Source organism: Pholcus phalangioides, unplaced genomic scaffold (genome assembly GCF_987345545.1).
Source record: "Pholcus phalangioides strain wild (caught in Gottingen) unplaced genomic scaffold, Ppha-v1.0 ptg000009l_1, whole genome shotgun sequence".
NCBI classification, from domain to species: domain Eukaryota; kingdom Metazoa; phylum Arthropoda; class Arachnida; order Araneae; family Pholcidae; genus Pholcus; species Pholcus phalangioides.
In genome coordinates this window covers 43,248,390-43,269,074 of record NW_028301602.1, presented here as the reverse complement: position 1 = coordinate 43,269,074, position 20,685 = coordinate 43,248,390, and the positions used below count along the sequence as shown (strand labels likewise).

Here is a 20,685-nt window from a genome sequence, read left to right as displayed (position 1 = left end):
CTCGTTATTTGCCTTTATTGTTTACTTCCTCTGCACTGTGTTTGTATCAGGCACAAGAGCACAAGATTATCCTTTCACCAGAATTTGTCATCACTTAATTTTTTTTTCAAATAAATTGTGACAAGAAAGAAAAAATTTATTACTTATTTAATATCCAAAAGCTTCACCTGTAACTACTGTTGATGCATTCCGATAAGCTGAACTCTTCCAAAATTTCTTTATAGGGCTCTGTCTGGACAAAGTCAATCAAACTGTCAACCTGAAAAAAAATTTATGTAATTCTGTAGTGCAATTTTTATTTGAAAATGGTTAGAATATTTTCCATCAAAACATCACCAATTAAAATATGATCCGTAAGAAAATAAATTGTTGTCAACCTGTTTGTTTCCAAAAATGCATGCTATATGACCTTTCATGGTCTGATCAGCACTTGTTGATATGACTGTCGATTTTCTCCTATGGATAGAAAAATAATTGCATTTTACTAACATTTAAATTAATAATCAACATTCGTCTTTATCTGAAGATGATGTCACTATTCGCTTATCTATACAAAGGTTTTTCAACAGCTGTCTGATGCGAAGATATATTTTGGAAAGAGAGAAAATTCAACTGCCCCTGCGAGGAATCTAACCTATGTTCTTTCACTTTCTTCGGGTGTTCACCCGGAAAGTGAAAGGATGTGGGTTCAATTCCCCCGAAGGAGCAGTTGAATTTTCTCTCTTTCCAAAATATATCTTTGCATCAGACAGCTGTTGAAAAACCTTTATATTCAATCTCTCTTTCATATAATAGAAAAATACTTCCCAATCATATCTTTTTATACAAGTTAATTGTGTCTTTTCCTACTTCTACAAAATTAAAGAATGAAACTATACGTGAAAAAAAAAATAATAACTGCACACGAAATTACAATTATAATTTTCAATTATAATCAACCTTCAGAACTTCATGCTCCATATGCAAAGCTGATTTAATATTTTTAAACTACAGCCATATTTTTTCACTTTCTCATATTCTTGATTGCAACCACGAAGAAAAATAATTTTAATTTAAAAAAAAAAAAAAAATACAGTTTTTTTTTTAAAGTCGTTAAAAACAAAGGTATCATTTAGCTGAAACTGAAGTAAGATGTGTTTTAGATGTGATGTGTGTGTGTGAACTGTGTTTTCCATACACACAGTCGGCCTCCGATATAATGAACTCTGATTTAACTAAATTTTTTTAGAAATCTCTGAGTACATATGTGTTAATCTCTATCCCGATTTAACAATTAAAAATATTGGTTTTATCTAATTGGTTAAATTGAGGTTAGAATGTATTTATTTTCTTTTTTGAACCAGATAGAATGTGTAAACTCTTGGCTTGTAGGGCCATATTTTGCACACGTAGGATTGTGAAATTTAAATCACTTTTTCGTGGATGTGGATCAAATATGAATTTAAAACACTGATAAAACTGATTTGGACCACATTTAATTTGTGCTAGGGCACATTCCGCACAGTTACCATCACACTAAAATCAGTAATGCATTATAATGCCTTATATAAAATGAAATAGAATCATAACGGTATAATCTATTTCATATACAGTAAAACACTTCTTAATGGACACCCCTCAGATGTGGTCAACCCTCTTTTAAGGCCAAATAATGAATTCCATTTTCATTATAAAAATATGAATTTCAAACCCTTGATAAATGGTCACCCCCCCCCTCCACTCCTCTTTTACAGACAATTTTTTTTTTTGCTCCGTCGGTATCCGCAAAAGAGAGATTTCACTGCACATATCAAATTTAATTGCATGTCCTAAAGCACATTTTGAAATACAGTAGAACCTCAATTATCTGTGTGTGGATTAACTGTGCTACAAAAATTTCAATTACTGTTCAGCTCTTCCCTATCTGTGTTGTTTTTTTATTGGTTATGTAAGATTTTGTGAAGGTTTGTGATGAAAACAAGCAGTTTCATTTCGTAGAACAGGATTTCTTCATTCTTTTACACAGAACCGCCCCCCCCCCATTCCTAGAGCTGAACTTCCATGTCAACATGTTGAAATGTCACAGCCCCCACATGAACACATACAAACGGGATGTTGTCCTGGGGCAATCCACACTTGAATATTTACCACCAATTGCAGGAAACGCCAGCAAGTTAGTCAAAATATATTGGTTTTTTTTTTGCAACTGAAAGATGGTGTATTTGCACAAGAATGGTGTAACTTGGGATGCGGTCATGGCTCATCAATTGGACCAGTGATATTTTTTGTTTGTGTCATTCTCAAAGTACATTTTATAACTGTGTAGAATGGCTGGCAAGAGAAGAATAACTGTATTTTTTGGTTATCCGTGATCAATGTCCCCAACATTAGCCAGGATAATCAAGGTTCTACTGTATTTCTGCCATCAATGAAACCCAGTATATTAGTAGCATGGCTATCATTCAATTAAGTAATTTTTTTATTAAATTTTCTCGCACAGATAATATTAATATATACAGTAGATAGTCATTTTAAACAGATAAAATACATAATTACTCCTTTTTTTTATTTTGTTTGTTATTTTTTTTAATCTGGCAGTTTAACTGTGTTCACCTTCCCCACCATTGTTGGGATAATCAAGATCCTACTGTAGCTAAATCACTGCTTTGCAGGCCAAATATCAATTGAAAACATCAATAAAATCAGATAAAAACATCAGAAACAGATATTTTCTGAATATTATGCCGAGGTGAACTCAGAAAGAAAAGTCATCTGGTGTCTGCCAGGATTCGAACCCAGGTCCTCTTCAAAACTAGGCAAGCGTGCTACCATCTACACCACTGGAGACATAACCCTGACTTCCTTATTTCACGCACTGTGGCGTGAGGTGCTGAAGTAGAGGCATTAGTAGCCTCTCTTAGCTTCAGCAAATGGCCCTAGGTGGGATGGTAGGGAGAGATAGACCACATTTTTTCCCAGCCCAATACATCAATTGATATATTGGTGAAGTTAAGAGAGGCTACTAATGCCTCTACTTCAGTGCCTCACGGCACAGTGCGTGCAATAATGAAGGCAGGGTCCAGTGGTGCAGATGGTAGCATCCTTGCCTGGTTTTCAAGAGGGCCTTGGTTTAAGTTCCAGTGGTGACCAGATGATGACTTTTCTTTCTGAATTCACCTCGGCATAATATCCAAAATAATATCTGCTTTCTTTATATATTAGGCTGAGAAAAAAGCTGTCTGTCTTTCAATACCTGTGATGTTAGAACAAGTGGCTTTATGCAATAATGAACAAAAAAAATTCTATATTGATTTTTCCCATATATGACACATTACCCCTTTTGCAAAATGTTGACACAAGTTATTCGCTTTCCTGTGCTTATCAGGCAATAGGCTGTCAAAAGATTCACCAGTTTTCCAAATTCTTTCTTCAGGTTCCGGTGGAACTCCTTGTGTCGAACAGGCAGAGTGCTAAACAGTTTGTCAATAATGACTGTCGTGCCAACCTGTGTAATGACAATTAATTACAAAGAGTTCAGTTCCTTCAAAAATATGGATGTATACTCTGATAATTCAGTGATTTTGGAAATGGATATCACTTCCAGTTATCAAAAAGGTTGTGTATATAATTTAGATTCATAAGAAGTGTTACACAGGACTTCATAATTATTTCAGAATAATGAAAATATCTCAATTCTATTTGGGATTGTGAAAATATTCCAAAGGATACTGATAGTGATGCATAAGTTTGCATTGTAATTTATTAGAAATTAATTATGAATGGATAATTCTATAGGAACATAAATCATAGCTGCCAACCCTATAAAATGAAAATTAAGGAAATGACTTAAGAACAAAAACCTTAAGGAGAAAATATAAAAGGTATTTTTCCCACAATTAAAATAGGGGATTTCTTATCAACCCTTTAAGTGGCAAAGCAGAAATCACTAAACCCCTATAAAATGTTATATCATTTTTAATTAAGAAGGCTTTCTTCTGATTTTCAACAGGCACAAAGTAAAGGGTATAAGGAAAAGTGTTCCATTGAGAAATCACCTATATAAAATATCTAGGCTTTCCAATGCTAAACTAAGAGGCCTTTCAGGAGAATGGATATCTCAGCAATGCAGCTTAAAGAGTTAAATGAAAGTAAACTCATAAGGATTTTTTTCTCAGACTATCTCAAGTGGAATAATAAATAACCAAAGATTCTTATGATGGTCTAAATCTGCATGAAAAGAAATATTGAAAAATCAGATGCAAAAATGAATTGAAGGAGCCATAATCAGGCCATATAAGTAGCCATAATGGCTACTAATTGGCCAAAAAAAAGAGGATATCATGCCAGCCATTGCCAATTATCATTTGATAGGTTAAATTACCTACCAAATCCAAATTATCAATAAAAAAAGGCATCAGATTCAAAAATAGGATGGACCTACTTTAAAAAAATAGACGTAGTCATCACATGAGTCATTCCACCGACTCATGTGTCTGTGCAGGATTTTTTTTGGGTAATTTTATCTTTCCCTCACAAAAATTTAACATTTTGTCATGATTTGAAACAATGGGAACTCTTAACGTAACACATTTGACATCATTTTGGAGGAAAAACAAGAGTAGGGAACAAATTCCCCTCCCCAAAAAATTACGGAAATATGTGAAAATTTTTTTAGAGTTTGGGAGATAGAGTAGAAATTCAGGAGACTTGACAGCTATAATAAATGTATGGGTGAATTATTTCTGAATTTTTCTTCATTAAAATTACATAATTTGAAAACCTTGTGCAATAAAATTTTGTTCCATTCAGCATTGCATTCAATATATATAAAGTTCAGATTAAACTAATTAGATGGATACAAGATAACTACTGTTATGATGGTTATTTCAACAAAGATATTGTTTTAGATATTCGCTAACAGAGAAATTATTAAGAGACATGATCCACCTCTTTGGCAACAGAACAGTAGTAAATTATCTGAAGATGAAGATTCAATCTCCATCTAAAAATTGATGATTGACTTTCTGATTATCTGAGAATGAATCCTCAGATAAGTTGAAACATCCCTGCTTGTGACCTAGATTCCAGTTCGGAGAATTGGTGCAAAGGTAGGATACTAAGAGGTGGGGTTCCCAACTCTTGTTATAAAGTCACCGTCTGGTGGCAGTGTTATGAGTCAGTAATGCAAGCAGTTGGCTGAGTTAGGTCTGATTGTCCATATATGGTCCCATTCAGCGCTTGAAAGCTCTAAGGAAAGAGGTTTGTTGCCTTTGTAGCATAGTCTTCTAGGGTGCTCCCGGCATGTGAGAGGACATTGGTTTGATCATCCATAGAGGCAATTAAACTTTCTTTCCAAAATTTGTAACATATCCATAGACCCCCGACATAAAGGTCCGAAATAGTCATATATATTCAGTTAAATACATGATTGTTTACCTTTTGTTCTATCCCTTGTCAATAATTGGTTGTGGTGATCGCAACCGATTGCATTGTTGCCACCTTGAAATAATGTTCAAAAGTTGTCATAATATGCAAATGATTTTCACATCTCAACTATTGTTGTATATATGCTGCTTGTGACTGAAGTTGCACTCGCATCCACTTCTCATATTTACTTGCGTTGCATTTGGCCGTTGGCTGGGAAATTAGTCCAATACGAGTCTTAATACTTGATAGTATATACCAGTAATTCCCAACATGGGCGTTAATGCCCCCCCCCCCTTGGGGGCGATGGAATGTTTCGGGGGGCAGTAGAAGCTACAGGTATAACATAGGATCCTATGGGTTAGATTGCGTTGGGGGTGATGGGGAAAAAAATTCTGAAGGGGATGATGGGAAAAATATTTGGGAACTATGGTCTATACTGAGGTACATCTAGCAGTCCGAATATTTTTAATTGTGAACTGAAATCATTTTTAAGTTCGTTGCAGAAATGCGATCATGGTCCCGCGATGATCTAGCAACAAAGTTTTGGTGATGATCTGCCAATCATGGTCAAATGAAGATATGATGATTGTGATCTAATAACGGTGCAGTAATCATGATCTGATCAGCTCTTGTGCTGTACAACATCCACACCCAACAACAATGTTTGAAGGATTTACAGTTTTCACTGCCCAAAATCTTGACTTTTAAAAAAAATTTAAGTCATGCATTTTACAGGATTGTGGAGTAGAGATGTATGGTTTTGGGATTCAGTGAGATACCTTGAAATTACTCATAAATTCTGTTCGATTGATGGCTTCTCTGAGGCTGACCTTAAACTGTAAAGTGCATTGCTATATTTGAAAGTTATATTTGAAAGTTTATAAAGCGTGAAATCAATGCTGATTTATATGAATAAATGAGTTGTGTGTGAGTTTTCATTTTGTTGCCTGCAAATCTGGGATGTCAAAGCGCAGAATCTGGGAATGTACCAGTTTGGTACAAATTCATCTTTGCATCAGCCAGATGTGAAAAACCTTCAAGTATTATCTTAATTATTACGATTTGTAATAGACAAAAAAAAAGTTTGCGACAGTTTCAGAGGATAATGAAAACACATTTGTGAAGCTTCAAAAAATGACCAAACTCCATAGCCCAAATAATTAATAACAAAAATACAGACAAAAAAATGAGAATTTATATATTTCATAGCTGCCAACTTTTGAAAATGAAAATTCGGGAGATTTTCGCGCAAACCCGTATTTTATTCTAAAACCACTCCCTAATAAATACAATAGGGATTTTTCCAAATAAAATAGGGATTTTCCAAACATAAAAGTTAAAGCGTAGGGAATAAAATCCCTACTCAAAAACTGAAGTTAAATTAAAATAGGGATTTTACACACATGGAAGTTAAACCCTTGGGAATAAAATTCCTACGCAAAAAACAAGTGAAATTGGAGGTCAAAACATCAATGATGTAAAAATAAATATTGTGTTCAATCAGAAACGCTGTGAACAAACATTCTGCGCGAATGACCCCAAAATCATTGGAAGATGAAGGAAAACACCGTCAATTTTTGAAGAACACTGACTTTTTGTGACACTTGCTTGTTTTTTTTTTCATTTCACATGAGTGATGATGTCACTCTTTCCACCATGACCGATGTTTATGTCCGTAACACAACTTGTACAAAAAGGAAAAGTCGGCCCTCTTCTGGAACATTTGATGAAAGGAAATTCATCGGAATAAGTATCTTTAAAATTGATTAAATATGTTTTTGCTTATCATTATTCATGCTTTGTTATATCGCACGTACGTAACTTCAACAAAAGAATTTTTGACCATATGAGCGTCACTATAATCTTCAATTATTATCCAGGACTATTGGCTGCTAAGCCATTCCCCTGCACGATAAGACAAACAACTTTCTTGTTACCATCAGAGGGTTTGTAAAACTTCCTTAAAAAGGGTATTTCCCCATTTACGAAGTGTGACATCATTTCGAAAGGGAAAAAAAAAGAGGCTTCATGCAGAGACGGCCCTGCTTCATGCCCCACAAGAAATTCCTTAGGGATTCTTTTCATAAGCGGGGATTTTTTTTAATGAAGTAGGAAATTTTTAGGGACAATTAAGAATTTTTGTGATTTTCGTAAAATTTCGGGAGATTTAAGAACTTTTCGGGAGGTCAAGCGATGAAGTTAAAATTCGGGAGATTCCCGAAAAATTCGGGAGACTTGGCAGCTATGATATTTATTCATAACTTCATCGTTTTTCAACACATTTCTTTTCCATGTGTGTAAGAGAAGCGAGCCAATAAAGCTTCATGAAAAATTATATCAATATATCAATGTCTGAGAAACAATGAAGATACACTATCATATTTCTTCAAAAGTGCTTGAATGCACAATAAATTACTTACTGAGCGTGCAACTGAAGCTTGTTTTGTGATTTTCCCATCACTGTCATACTCCAAACGCGTACCAACCTGAGCATCCTCGTGGCATGTTATGATTGACAAAGAACTGGGAGAAAAATTAAATCATTCAACATGTCAAAAAATATTCAGATTTAAAACAAATTAGAGGAAGCAATGAATACTTGTCAAAATGATGCCATTTAGCTTATTATTTTGGAAATTTGTTACATTTTCTACTACAAGATATCATAAAATAACCTACTACAGCGGAACTACGATAACGAATGGTGGTCATTAATCTGGTGGAGTAGTGCTTCAATGTACAAAGGATTGTTTGGAAAGTAATGATACTTGACATATGGGAAGAAAAGTCATGTTTTATTGCATTTGTTGGCAATGCTTACTTCAATCATGATTCTTTGGCTTTTCCCTTGTGGACTTTGGTCCATAGACTGTGCCAAGTCTGGCTTGAGTAGCAAGAGTTTAAATGTTGTGGTGATTCAAAATCCCACTAGCAGAGAAGTGTGCTCTATAATATATTTTAAATATGAGCATCCACCAAATATTTGCAAAGAAAATTTGTCTTCATTTATGGGAACTGAATTGACAAAATGCAATGAAATAGTTCTGGGAATTCTCTGAAGGTTAGACAAATGCTAATGAATCCAAGCAATAATCATCAGCAATGGTTCTATATACATTCACCAAAAGCCAAGACATTCAAAACCTCAATTTCAGTACCAAAATAACTCTTGGAGTGTAATTTCTCTTTTCCGGTACAGAGAAAGCATTCTTCTGATTGGTTTTACATCTCCCAACATCACAATTAATGCTACTGCATATTGCCAAACCTGCAATGCTTTCGGCAGGCTATTGAAAACAAATGGAGGATAATGTTGACAAAAGATGTCATACACCCACTAATGCACTTCTCAAAAAGATTCAAGTGGTAAGTTTCGACCCGACAGCCTGGACTTTGTGCCAAGTCACTTCCATTTGTTTCTTCAACAGAAGAAACATCTTAGGGGGACATGAATGAATGCCAGGACTCTCTTCCACTGGATGTACCCAGTTGCAGAGATCTCTTCCAGTCCAGCTTAGTGGCAGAGTCTGGATCAAAGTGTGTGTATCTAACAGGCTTGAGTGCATATCTAGTTTTGTGTCTGATGATTTTTCAGTGCTGCCATCTGTGTTTCAGGAGTGAAATGTAATGATTGAATAATTGTACCATTGCAAGTCTGCTGCTCTCTGTGGCAAGGCTTTTTTTAATGGTGAGATCAGCTCAAATTCATACTTTGATGTTGGGAACCACAGAAAAAAAACCAACTTTAGTCAACCACCATTGTGGCACCTGTGGTGTTCGAACATGGACGGAGATTAGGGGAGGGGGATGCCTCTCCCATTATCAAAGATGGAGACTACTGATCTAATTTATATGCGTACATATGAATTGACATCATCATCATCGTGCAACCCCAACTTCCTTGTCTATCTTCGCCTATGTGTGTGAACCCCACCTTAGGGTACAGAACACACATCCATGATGATGACACAATACAAAATGAAGTTACATCATAGTTCCAGTAGACTGCACAAATTTCTATGACAATCAGGCCGGAAACTAGAATCCAGACCCAATAAATGTTAGGACAATCGTAACAATTATGTAAAAAACCAACGAATGAACTAATGAGTAATTTGTAGTAGATATTTTGTCAAGCAAAAATGTTTTTAATAAACAGCACAGAGATATTGTATCTTTATATATACTTTCTGAACACCCCTTGTATTTTATAAGGACACTCTCTATTTTTTGTGGAAAAACTTTTCTGTGTCATGGGTAGATCGAGAGTTTTTACTGTATTCGAACACCTAGTTTAAATTTTGATAATCAACATTTTTTTTTTCCTTGAGTAAGGTATAAATGGGGGGAAAAACCTCCAATTGTACATAAAAGACTGTTCATTATAAGCCATTAGCAGTGACTTTTATGTAACTCCAAAGTCACACTCTTGTACTCTCTCTCTCTCACACATATACTGACAATATTTAAAAGAAAATTTATAAAAATTTGTTTTTTTAAAAAAAACTATCGCAATCTTATCATACCCAAGTGCACATAATGAACTTAATGCTTCGCCTCTAAAGCCAAAGGTATCCACATTCAACATATCTGAAAAGTCTTTTAGTTTTGAGGTGTGATGCTTCAAGGCTATAATGAGAAAAAATAATAGCAATCAGGGAAATCCCATGGACCATCATATTAATACCAAAACTTTGACAAACAAACAATGGGGCCCCTCTCCCCTAGAGAAAAGAACTAAAAATGAAATACTTATGTTTATTTCACAGTACATGCCTAGTGCTTTTACCCAGATAAAGCATACAAAAAAAGTGTGAATATTTTCATAAATAATTTAAAAGAAAAGGGTTTTTTTTTTATATCAGGGGATGCACACTCTTTTCACTCTGCGGGCCAGAAACTGCTGTAGGGTGACCATATAACCCCTTTTTATGGGATGTTCCCATAATTTTAGCCATCCCAACTTCTTTTAAAATGTCGTTTTTTCCCTTATATACTTGACTTTATTAAATTGAGATTATTTTCATGACTTTACAAATTTCATTATGATTCTTGTCACATAATTATATTCCACACATATTTATCAAACGTATACTTTTTCAGAAACGATCATTTGAATTACGTTTACCTATTGCATCTTTCAATAGCCCTTTTTAGCATTGGAGATTTTTCAGCAATTTTAGCAATAGTTAGGATCCCTTTCCTTTAAAATTTTTTTGGCTGCAATTGGCAACTTTATTTACTTCCTTTCAAAAAAAATTTTGGATGCGATTAGCAACTTCACTTGCCTTTGATAATTTTTTGACAGTAATTGGCAACTTTACTTGCATTTGATTTTTTTTTTTTTTGGCTGTAAGTGGAAACTTTACTTGCCTTTGACAATTTTTTTTTTCATCCTAATTGACAACTTTACTTGCCTTTGACAACTTTCTTGTCATAATTGACAGTTTTTCCAGCTTTCAAAAACTTTTTTCGTTCTAATTGACAACTCTACTTCCCTTTGACAATTTTTTTCTTTGGCTGCAATTAACTACACGTGCCTTTTTGTTTTGTCTGTAAATATGGTCATGCTAGGGAATTGTGCATGTGTGCGTTGATACTTTTCTATCAGAACAAATTTTGCGAACCAGAAGTTGTGCACCCCCTCGTGTATATGCTCATACAGAGCAGGACATGGCAAACCTGAAAAATAATTTAGACATTAGCTATTTTTCTCAAGAAAAACAGTCCTACTTAATGTCTTTCTCTAACTTTTTGGGGAGTCAATTATCTGTTCCGATATTGGAAGATATTATCAAATCAGAAAATTTTGTGTCATTCATGGATCCCAAAATTTAGCAAGCACATACAGAAAATTTTAGGTGCAAATATTAATTTTCTAGTTACTATAGCACTAGGGATTTGTCAAGTCATGATAAAGGGTGTTTAAAAAAAAATATGGAAAAGACTTTAAGATGTGGTAGAAACATGCCACCAAAATCATTTTTTATCACAGGATGTATGGTCAGAAATGAAACGTGAAAGGAAGCAGAAGGTGAAACAAATGTGAATTTTATGTTAGCAAAGTGGGTGCTTGGTGCCACCTATAATGTTTTTATATCCCTATTTACATATGCAAGAATGGGGTTAGAATGAAGGCTGGTTAGATGAACATAAACTGTTTGGCAACTTCAGGGAAAAAAAGATTTGCAGCCTCTTCAGAATTTTTGCAGTTTCATGCCCCTTTTCCATAATCCTTTGGAATTTTTTTTCCCCTTCTGCGAAAGGAACCAACTTTTTCATTTCCCATATAAAGGGAGGGAGGGCTAGCCCCTATATGTTTCATTATGAACAATGCATCCCACAGCCAGAAATGGTTGTCTCGGTGCGTTTTACCACAGACCTCTCAAAGTTTCTCTCCATCTTTTTTTTTAGTATGTGCATACATAATACACATATCTTTAACATAAGCTTACTAAGGTTTTGAAAGTCGCAATCCTTCACACCACAGCCATTATCAGAGACCTCTATACTCTCACTTCCATATTCTTTCAGTTTCACCTCTGGAAAAAATAATAATTTGCAAACATTTTTTTTTCTAAATTGTTTAATCATTTGAAACAATCCTACATAAAAAGTAATAAAATTATGAACTTTTAATACATTATCAATTAGATTTTACAGTTACTACGACATTGATTGATATTTTTAGGATAAACTATACATACAGTAGCCACTGCTTGTAAGAATCACTGGTTATAAGAATCAATAACTTATAAGAATCAAATTAGCAAAACGAAAACCAAACGCTGTTTACGTAGGAAAATTATTAGTTATAAAAAAATCAGATTTCCACTTATAAGAATCAAAAAAGAAAATTCTCCAACATTCATCTCAGTGGTAGGAACTTGTAGAAACCAGTATTTTTGTTATTTACAAGGTTATTTGTAAGACTACTTATGGTCACTTAACCATGCCATACTGACTGTTGCCTTCTCCGTCAAACAGGGAGGATTACAGCTTCCATGAATGACAGAACTTATCTGCAAGAGGTTTATCATAAAAAACACAAAAAAAAAAAAACTGGTCAGAAACCAGTTTTGTCTTTTGTAACAGAAGTTATTGACAAGCGAATCTATCTGGAGTTATTCTTGCAGAATAACTTATTATCCAAAACCATTGCGCCCCCCCCCCCTCCTTCTTCAGGAATTTCTTTCTCTCATCACCCCCTTCCAAACTCAATGAAGCCAACCTATAGAGTCCCATGTTACACCCATCGTTCCTACCGCCCCCGAACCTAATTGCTCACTACACGCTTGCAAAATAGTACAGTAGTTGTACTGTTACTATGTAACATTTCAGTCATTCTACATTGACAATGAACTAATGCCTAAAGATTTCAACTGTTTCAAAGTTAAAATCAAAATTTTATATATAATAAGAAATTACTAAGGGTTTTCTTGTGTTTTTACTTCAAAAACATCATAATCTCTGCTTAAGCTCCCCCCCTCTTGTGTATTCCATTGTTAATTACAGTAGAGCATTGATTATCTGAATACCAATCAACCGAAACATCTGTTAACTGAAAGCGTTCCAATCTGCATATTCAAATTTGTATGCCATGTAGAAGTTCCGCTATTGGCCGCTAGTTGCTTTCCTGAAATGATATAAATGATACATTTCCCGAAGTGATACAAAATGTATAGTTTAGTGTTTAACGTCTCTGTTTCTTTGTTCCGTATTGAGCCTACGATACTGGTATAATTTGTTTTCACCATGAATGATCGGTTATATGAAAAATCAGTTATCCGAACACTTCCAGTCCCCAATTGTTTCGGATAATTGATGCCCCACTGTACATAAACAGAAAAGAAATCTCTGGATATAAGAATTGAGATGGCTGAAATATGATTCTTATAAGTGGCGGCTACTTTACTTCAGAGCATTGCAACAAAATTGGTTTAATACGGTGAGGGTATAAAGGAGATTCTACTGCACTTGCCGATATTAGTGGCACCAGCATCTATGCTGTTTTCGACTAGCTCTTTGACAGCCATTGCAAGAGTAAGAACAACTTGACCGGAACATATCTGATGAACACTCCTGCGGTCTATGGGAATTATGTTGCCACATTTCTTCTGGATTTCCTCATCCATTGCGGATGGCCAGTCCCTAGTTTAAAAAAGAAAAGAAATACTCTTAATTTACTTAAAATACGGAAAATAACTTTTTTTTTAATATTGATTAGCTTACATACTAAAGTTGCATAACCAAAAAAAACGGCATCAAAACCTGCAATTTGAGGTCACACTAAAACTTATAAGTTTGAACAAAGTGTAGTACTGTAAAGGGTCATTCAAGGGTTACATCAGCATCGATAGAGGGTGGGAGAATTCTGGTTTGCTGACTTTTGGTGACGGGTGGGAGGTTGAACGATGCTTACATCATCAACCACCCTTTATAAAGATAATTCTTAACAGCATCTTTACTAATTCTTAATGTGATCTTTAAATGCTCAGCGGATTCTTCAATCCATCTGGAAATGTGTCCGGGCCACTTAAGTGTTCTAGATATGTGTTGCGGACCACCTCAATGCTCTAGAAATGTAAGGGGGGCTGCATTTCCAGTATCATTTAAGATTACTTAAATGATACTGGAAATGTGCCATGGGTAATTTATGCTATGTAGAACTATATTGCGGGCCACTTAAGTGCTCTGATAATTGTGTCACATGAAACTTAAGGGATTGCTAAATGTGCCATGAACCACTTAAGTGTTCTGGAACTGTGCCGCAAGTGACTTGCGGCACAGTGTGATCTGCACATGTGAAACAGGTCACATAAGTGATCTGTGAATGTGCCATGGGTCACCTAAATGCTCTGGAATTAAGCCACGGGTTACTTAAGTGATCTGTTAATGTACTGCTTATAATTGATTTTTACAAAATTAGGTTTGAAGTGGCAGGCCGCATCGAATAACCCAGAGGGCCACATTTGGCCCACAGGCCATGGGTTTGGCATATATGGCTTAGAGGGTGGGTCGCAACGAATTTCTTACAGAAAATATTTTGCATTAATTAGATATTTTCATATATTTTCATGGGTCAGTGCTCAGCGTTGCTGTGGTGGTCGAGTGATCATAGTGGTGGACTCAAATCACAAGGATCTAGGTTCGAACATCACCATTGTCACAGTGGTGATCAACTGAAGTTAGTTCTCTGTGGTTCCCAACTTCAAAGTATGAATGCAAAAACCTATCTCTTCATTAAAAAGTCTCACTACAGAGAGCAGCGAACCTACAATGGTATAATTATTCCATCAACAATTAAAAACATAGATGGCAGCACTGAAAAAAACAGACACTATACCAGCTATACACTCAGATTGCTAGGTACACACCCACACAGGTAGCAAATTGCCCATGGCGATAGACCAGAGTTTTGTAAGGTTTAAAGAGTGTCTAGTGTCAGCCTAATACCATAAAATGAGGTGCTGCATTGTCGTTGGGGGGGGGGGGAAGACCCCCATCTCATTGCTGTTTTTCACAAATTGACATGGCTTTGTAACTGCTGCTAATGCTGATAGAACAAATGCAGATGATATACAAATCTGACATGTGCTTGCAGTGATTGACCGCATCTCCTGTAGACACCCTTGCATCGTCTCATTATACTAACACTCCCAGTTCATCCACATTCAACCAGTCTCCAGCTCACCATTTCTCAGTTCAGTTGCTCACTGACCTGGTCCCCACTCAGTAGGTCAGTCTTTTGGTCATTGCCATGCTTGCACACACTGACCTGGTCCCTTGATCTCTAGCATAGGCGGAGATAGACTTGAAAGTCTGGGGGGTGGGAAGCATGATGACATCAATTCATATACATGTAAATACATTAGATCAGTCGACTTTACCTTTAATGCTGACGTTCCCGGTATCACCGTCCATGATTTCGAGATCACTCACATGCTTGCAAACTCCTCACTAGGTCATTTTTCTCTTACTTACTGGCCTTTCTCTTGCTCTCTCGGTCACTCTTTTCATCACTCAAGTGCTTGCAAACTTTCTACATCACTCTTTTTGTTACTAACGTGCTTGCAAACGCTCTAGGTCACTCCTTGATAACTCACTGACTAGTCCTTCGCTCTCTTTCAGACGCGGATTAATGGTTCTACCGCCTGTGGGCTATACTAATTTTACCTGTTTTCTTGATCAATCATTTCTTAAATTTGCCGCCCTCGGCTATAGCCCGCCAGGTGTCTCCTCTCCCCCCCCCCATATAAGTACATTATGCTGTTTATACTCACAGCAAGATAACAGTTCACGTACTCGCTCCGGTCATCTGATCATGGCTTCTGACGTCCGACAACGCCGTCTATAAAATGTAACGTCAACATAAAATCAAAACCCTCTAAAATTGACCGCCATGAGATGATTGTTTACTTTTTTTTACAAAAACATGTGTTGCCAAAAGTGTTCTTGTAAAAAATAATTCACAGCCATTCTCCTTCTGACAAAATTATACGTTGTTATCGGCTGTAAAGACTTTTTCCTGCAAACTGTTTCAACAGAACAATATTTTTTTTTACATATTTGCACGTGAAAAAATTTTCATTTATTTTTATGAGACATTTTTATCAAATTTCTCGTCTGTCTTGACGTTTCGATAAAAATAATCTCCATTTATTCGTAAGACGTCATTTAAAAAAAAAATCGCAAAGGGTATGCTTGTGCTGCCATCTAGTAGTACTACATAGAAACACTATAGTTTTCAAGTGTAGATATTGTAGTGCAGCCCCCTCACAGCCCCCCCCCCTCCGCCCATGTGAAGGTTATATTTTTTTTTGTTGGAAGTAAAATATCTGTGGGGAAAATTAAATTACATTTAAAAAATGGATTTAAAAATAAAAATTAATTAAATTAATTTGAAATTAACTACAGTATTTTAACTTGTATAAGGAACCCCCATACCCTGGAGCAGGTTCCTAGGCTGGGATCTTTTGCGGGCTCCCAGATCAGACTTTCACGGGCCCCCTTTATAGCGTGAAAAAAAAAAGACGAGAATCGTCCCGAGCCCTGTCAGCCTCGACCTTCTGGGGGCTATGTTGACCCCCCCCCCCCCCGATATTTTGGAATTAAAATTTGGAGGAAAAAAAAAGTTTACAATATATACTGTATCTACAGCGGATCCCACTTATAACGTTTTTCAAAAAAATATCGTGAAAAAGAATTGCAATCGAGAAAACGCTTGTAAAGCGAGAAAAAGAAAAATCTTAATGACAATTGCTTAGAGTTGGGACACTTACTTTGGGACACGTAATAAGCGGGGAAAACGTTATAAAAGGGAACGTTATAAGCGGGATCGACTATATAATACAGTGAAACCTGTATAAAACGTGAGGTCAAGAAACTGAAATTATTGTCCGTTCAAGACAGGTTTCCGTTTTATAGAGGTGGCACATAAAAATACATGCAGTGATTTATTTCCATGGTTTACGAAACTTGAGTTTTGAGAACATCACTCTGTAACTTCTATAAACCCACGAGTGTTAAACAGAGGCACGCATATTATTAGTTTGAATTTTTTGCATGTTTACTGTTTCAAATAACTATACATTAGATATTTAAAAAGTTCTCCTGAATAGCAATAGAAAGAACACTTACTTTTGTCAAAAATGAAATTTTTTTAATACAGCGAGAGAAACCTCGATGTAACGACATTCTGCGGATCAAGAAAAAATATCGTTGAGATATTATTATATATATCGTTATATTGAGAGGCAAGATTATCCTTACGTGTGATCAAATTTATGCTGTTGTTGTCATCTTTTCTACGTTGGCAACGAAAATACGCTTTTATGTATTTATTCGCCACAAGAAATTTAATTGATTAATTTATTATAAGAATTCACAGGTGCATTGCCCCTGTAAAGAAGGTAACCGCATTGTACTTTCGTGTCCTGCACAGAAAGTAGCAGTACCAATAACTTAAACTTTCGGTTGTTTTTTAGAGCAAAATATTATTGTTATCACATGACTTTCAGACTATGCCGTCTTAACGCATGGGCCCCACCTACGCACGGCCTCAAAAGAAGAGGGGCCTCAGAAAAATAAGAAGTGGTTGAAGTTTTCGAGAATTTGCCAGGGAGGGCCTCAGAAAAAAATCTCTTGGCCCGGGGGGGGGGGGGGGGTCCATGGTGCTCTTAACACGGCCCTGCCTTCAGAAGAAGGAAAACAAGTGACAAAGATAAAATTAAATTCACAAAATTTTTAAGTAAAATATAAAAAAATATATCGTTTTATACGACGGTTTCAAAAATCTCCTAAAAATATCGTTATGGAGCAGTGATTCCCAACGTGGGCGTTAACGCCCCCTGGGGGGTGATGGGATGTTCCAGGGGGGCGGTAGAAGCTACGGGTATAGCATAGATTGCGTTGGGGGGGCGGTGGGAGAAAAAAATTTCTGAAGAAGGGGGCGGTGGGACAAAAAACGTTGGGAAACTATGTTATAGAGGGATTTATCCTAATAAAGGATATCGTCATAGCGTGTATGATCGTTGTAGTGAGAGGTTTCACTGTATTTAAAATAAAAATTGAGAAATTGATACCTTTTCAAAAAAACAGTGACAATGAGATCAACAGCCTATGTATAACTAGTTTGTGGAAGAAAAATTCTACATATCTGTAACACTTTTTTTTAAATTTTGCTTTTCTTTACACCTCTACGAACTCCACTTTTGCGTTAGAATTCAATGCTTGTTTCTTGTGGCTGGTGGGGCTATCTCTACACTGAATGAAAATCTCTACAGCAGCCGAAACACGGTATCGCTCAATTGTATAGAATAATTCAATCTCCCTCGCGTATTTAGTCTTCCGAAATTTTCCGAGAATAAACGGTAATAAGTATTATTACTTTTATAGTTATAATAACTACTTTTTTCCAAGAAACAGGATCGAAGGTTTTCAAACAAAAGTCACCATTTCCATCACGTAATTAATATGTAGTAATAATTAATAAGTAAGTAATTAATAATTCGTAGTAATTAATAAATGTTACGTAAGTATATTAGTATGTAGAAGCGTTTCAAAAAGTTTATTCAAAAAAATGCTGTTTAACAAAAATGAAAGAATTTTTTGGGCAAAAAGAACTGAGTCTGACTATGTTGGATGGGCTAACTCCAGCAACCTATTCACGGGCGCTATCCCACTACTGCACGATGCGGGAGCTTTTGCCTGCTACGTTTCCGCCCTGGGCCGGTGCGCTCCTCCTTAGAAATCGACCTGGAGGCCACGGGCTCCCCCGAAGCCACCATATCGACATCGGGCTTAGTGCGGACGCCCGATCTACATAGCACTACTGGGGTTAGAACTCCCAACCTCAAGCCATCCGCCAGATCAGGCTCCCAAAGTAGCTGGGTTACACGAACACGCCACGGTTCGCAGCCATTAGCGTGCGCTTATCTAACGTTTATAAAGCTATTTTATATTATGTTTTGCATCTGTTAATGGCATTGTTTGTATTCTTCCTTTTTTTAAAGTTCATTTTATGAGTTTTTTTGGGTTTTTTTCTATTGTAACCACGAACAAATCAAGGAAAAACAATCTTCATTGAAATAACATAATTCAATGCAGTCTGTTAGTGCTGCCATCTTTTGATCCAAATATGAACTAATCATTTTCTTTCTGTACAATTGATGAAAAAGTTATATAGTAATTAATGAAAAAATAGTCACACACACAGAATTACTAAAAAGAGAAATGCGGAATTGTGTGAGTAAACTCAGAATAGTAAAAAAAAATTCAGAATTTTCAAGATTCATTTCAGAATTGTTAATAGCAATAATTCATGAAAAAAATTAAGAATTTTTGTTAAAGAAGAAATAATTGCATATTAAAATTTAAAATTAATGAAGAGAAATTCAGAATTATATCGGGATATATTCCAGATTTAATGAAAAGAATAAGTGATTCATGAGAATAATTTGAGGACCCCTCAATTATTAACCCATTTAATAACCGGGATTACCACGATATGACTTGGTGGCCCGTGGGCTTCGTGGAAAGTTTAATTTGGCCCGGTTGTTTTTGAAAGGTTGAATGAGACTCCAGCTGTGCATAAACCCCAGAACCAATGAAAAATACTTCTAGAATTATTGACGATTTTTTATCAGATAATGAACATAAGGGACAGACAGTAAGTACATCAAAAAACAAAGCAAAGAACGCTTGTTTCGATTTTTATTAGACGATATTGACTTCAAAAGAGAATAAAAATTTTTTTTTCATATCACATAAATATTTGCTTTGTTTTTTGATGTACTCCCTTATGCAAGATGGAAGTGTAGCGAGGTGTATGGTCCTTGATTTTCGCATACAGGGTAGGGTGATTAAGAAAGAATCAGTCGATTTCAAAATGATTCTACAATGATTCTGAAATCGACCATTAAGAAAAATTCTTCATAAAACGAAAACACATTTTATATAGGCATTCTTTAGTTTTGACATATTTTTAAATAAAAATGAATGTCTTATTTGGAAGTTTTTATTTCTGGGAATCTCTCGTGCCACCCCCCACCCCCCAAGTTCATCGATGTGACCCCCGGGGGTCGCTACCGACCCATGGTTTGCACACCTCTGGTGTAGACAATCAAATGGAAAACAGCAAGTAATGAATAATTTTCCGTGGAACTTTTTCCCGCGCACGCACTTAACCAAACCGAAAGTGATTTATATTTTGAGTTTTAGGCCAATTTATCATGTACCGTGTGTAGGAAAATGTATTTGAATAGCCTGAATTGAAAAAACATCATATTTGTTTCTGTGGAAAAATTAGCGCGAGCTTTATTTGTTTATTAATTTTCTGTGTACCATCAATATTTCTATACTGGAAGGGTACCTAATGTTTGTTATGCTGGATTTTTATACGTCGATAATTACTCTTTTGTGTAAAAAAAATTAAGTATAAAAAATATTCATACAAATAACAAAGGTATTCGAACGGGGGGAGGGGAAGGTGGACTTCCCACCTCCACCCTCCCGCCTATGCTAATAACACAAATTTAAACGGCGGGGGGAGGGTCGTTGATAAACTTGGTATTTTCTCTTCTTTTTTTTTACTCATAAATTTAGTAAAAAATAAACATAATAATAAATAATAATTATTCGGGAAGTGCTCGTGCGCTCAAGTGCGGCGGAAAAGACGTAAGGAGGAAAGCGACCAAAATGGGCGTGGAACATTTCCGTATATAGTTATCCTTAAAAATAGTGATATTCACCACACCATTTTTTCTAAATTGATGTCTG

At 35.8% G+C, this 20,685-nt stretch overlaps 1 protein-coding gene and 1 non-coding gene across 3 annotated transcripts in view; both read right to left on the bottom strand.

Annotated features, from left to right (window-relative positions):
- Nucleotides 1-15,868, bottom strand: part of Pms2 (mismatch repair endonuclease PMS2) — a 50,048-nt gene extending 34,180 nt beyond the window's left edge. Inside the window, exons 1-8 of one of the 2 annotated variants that reach the window (XM_089236257.1) lie at nucleotides 15,690-15,868; nucleotides 13,388-13,557; nucleotides 11,862-11,948; nucleotides 9,933-10,035; nucleotides 7,827-7,929; nucleotides 3,315-3,484; nucleotides 378-456; nucleotides 168-259 (exon numbers count right to left, since the gene is read on the bottom strand). In XM_089236257.1, coding sequence (XP_089092383.1) covers nucleotides 168-259; nucleotides 378-456; nucleotides 3,315-3,484; nucleotides 7,827-7,929; nucleotides 9,933-10,035; nucleotides 11,862-11,948; nucleotides 13,388-13,541 — 788 coding nt within the window. In that variant the 5' untranslated portion in view covers nucleotides 13,542-13,557; nucleotides 15,690-15,868. Of the gene's footprint in view, nucleotides 1-167; nucleotides 260-377; nucleotides 457-3,314; nucleotides 3,485-7,826; nucleotides 7,930-9,932; nucleotides 10,036-11,861; nucleotides 11,949-13,387; nucleotides 13,558-15,296 lie in introns of both variants that reach the window. The other variant, XM_089236258.1, reaches the window with a different exon arrangement.
- A 2,656-nt stretch (nucleotides 15,869-18,524) lies between these two features.
- LOC149083116 (signal recognition particle RNA) lies at nucleotides 18,525-18,826 on the bottom strand. The gene has a single exon (XR_016193334.1).
- Nucleotides 18,827-20,685: the final 1,859 nt, after the last annotated feature.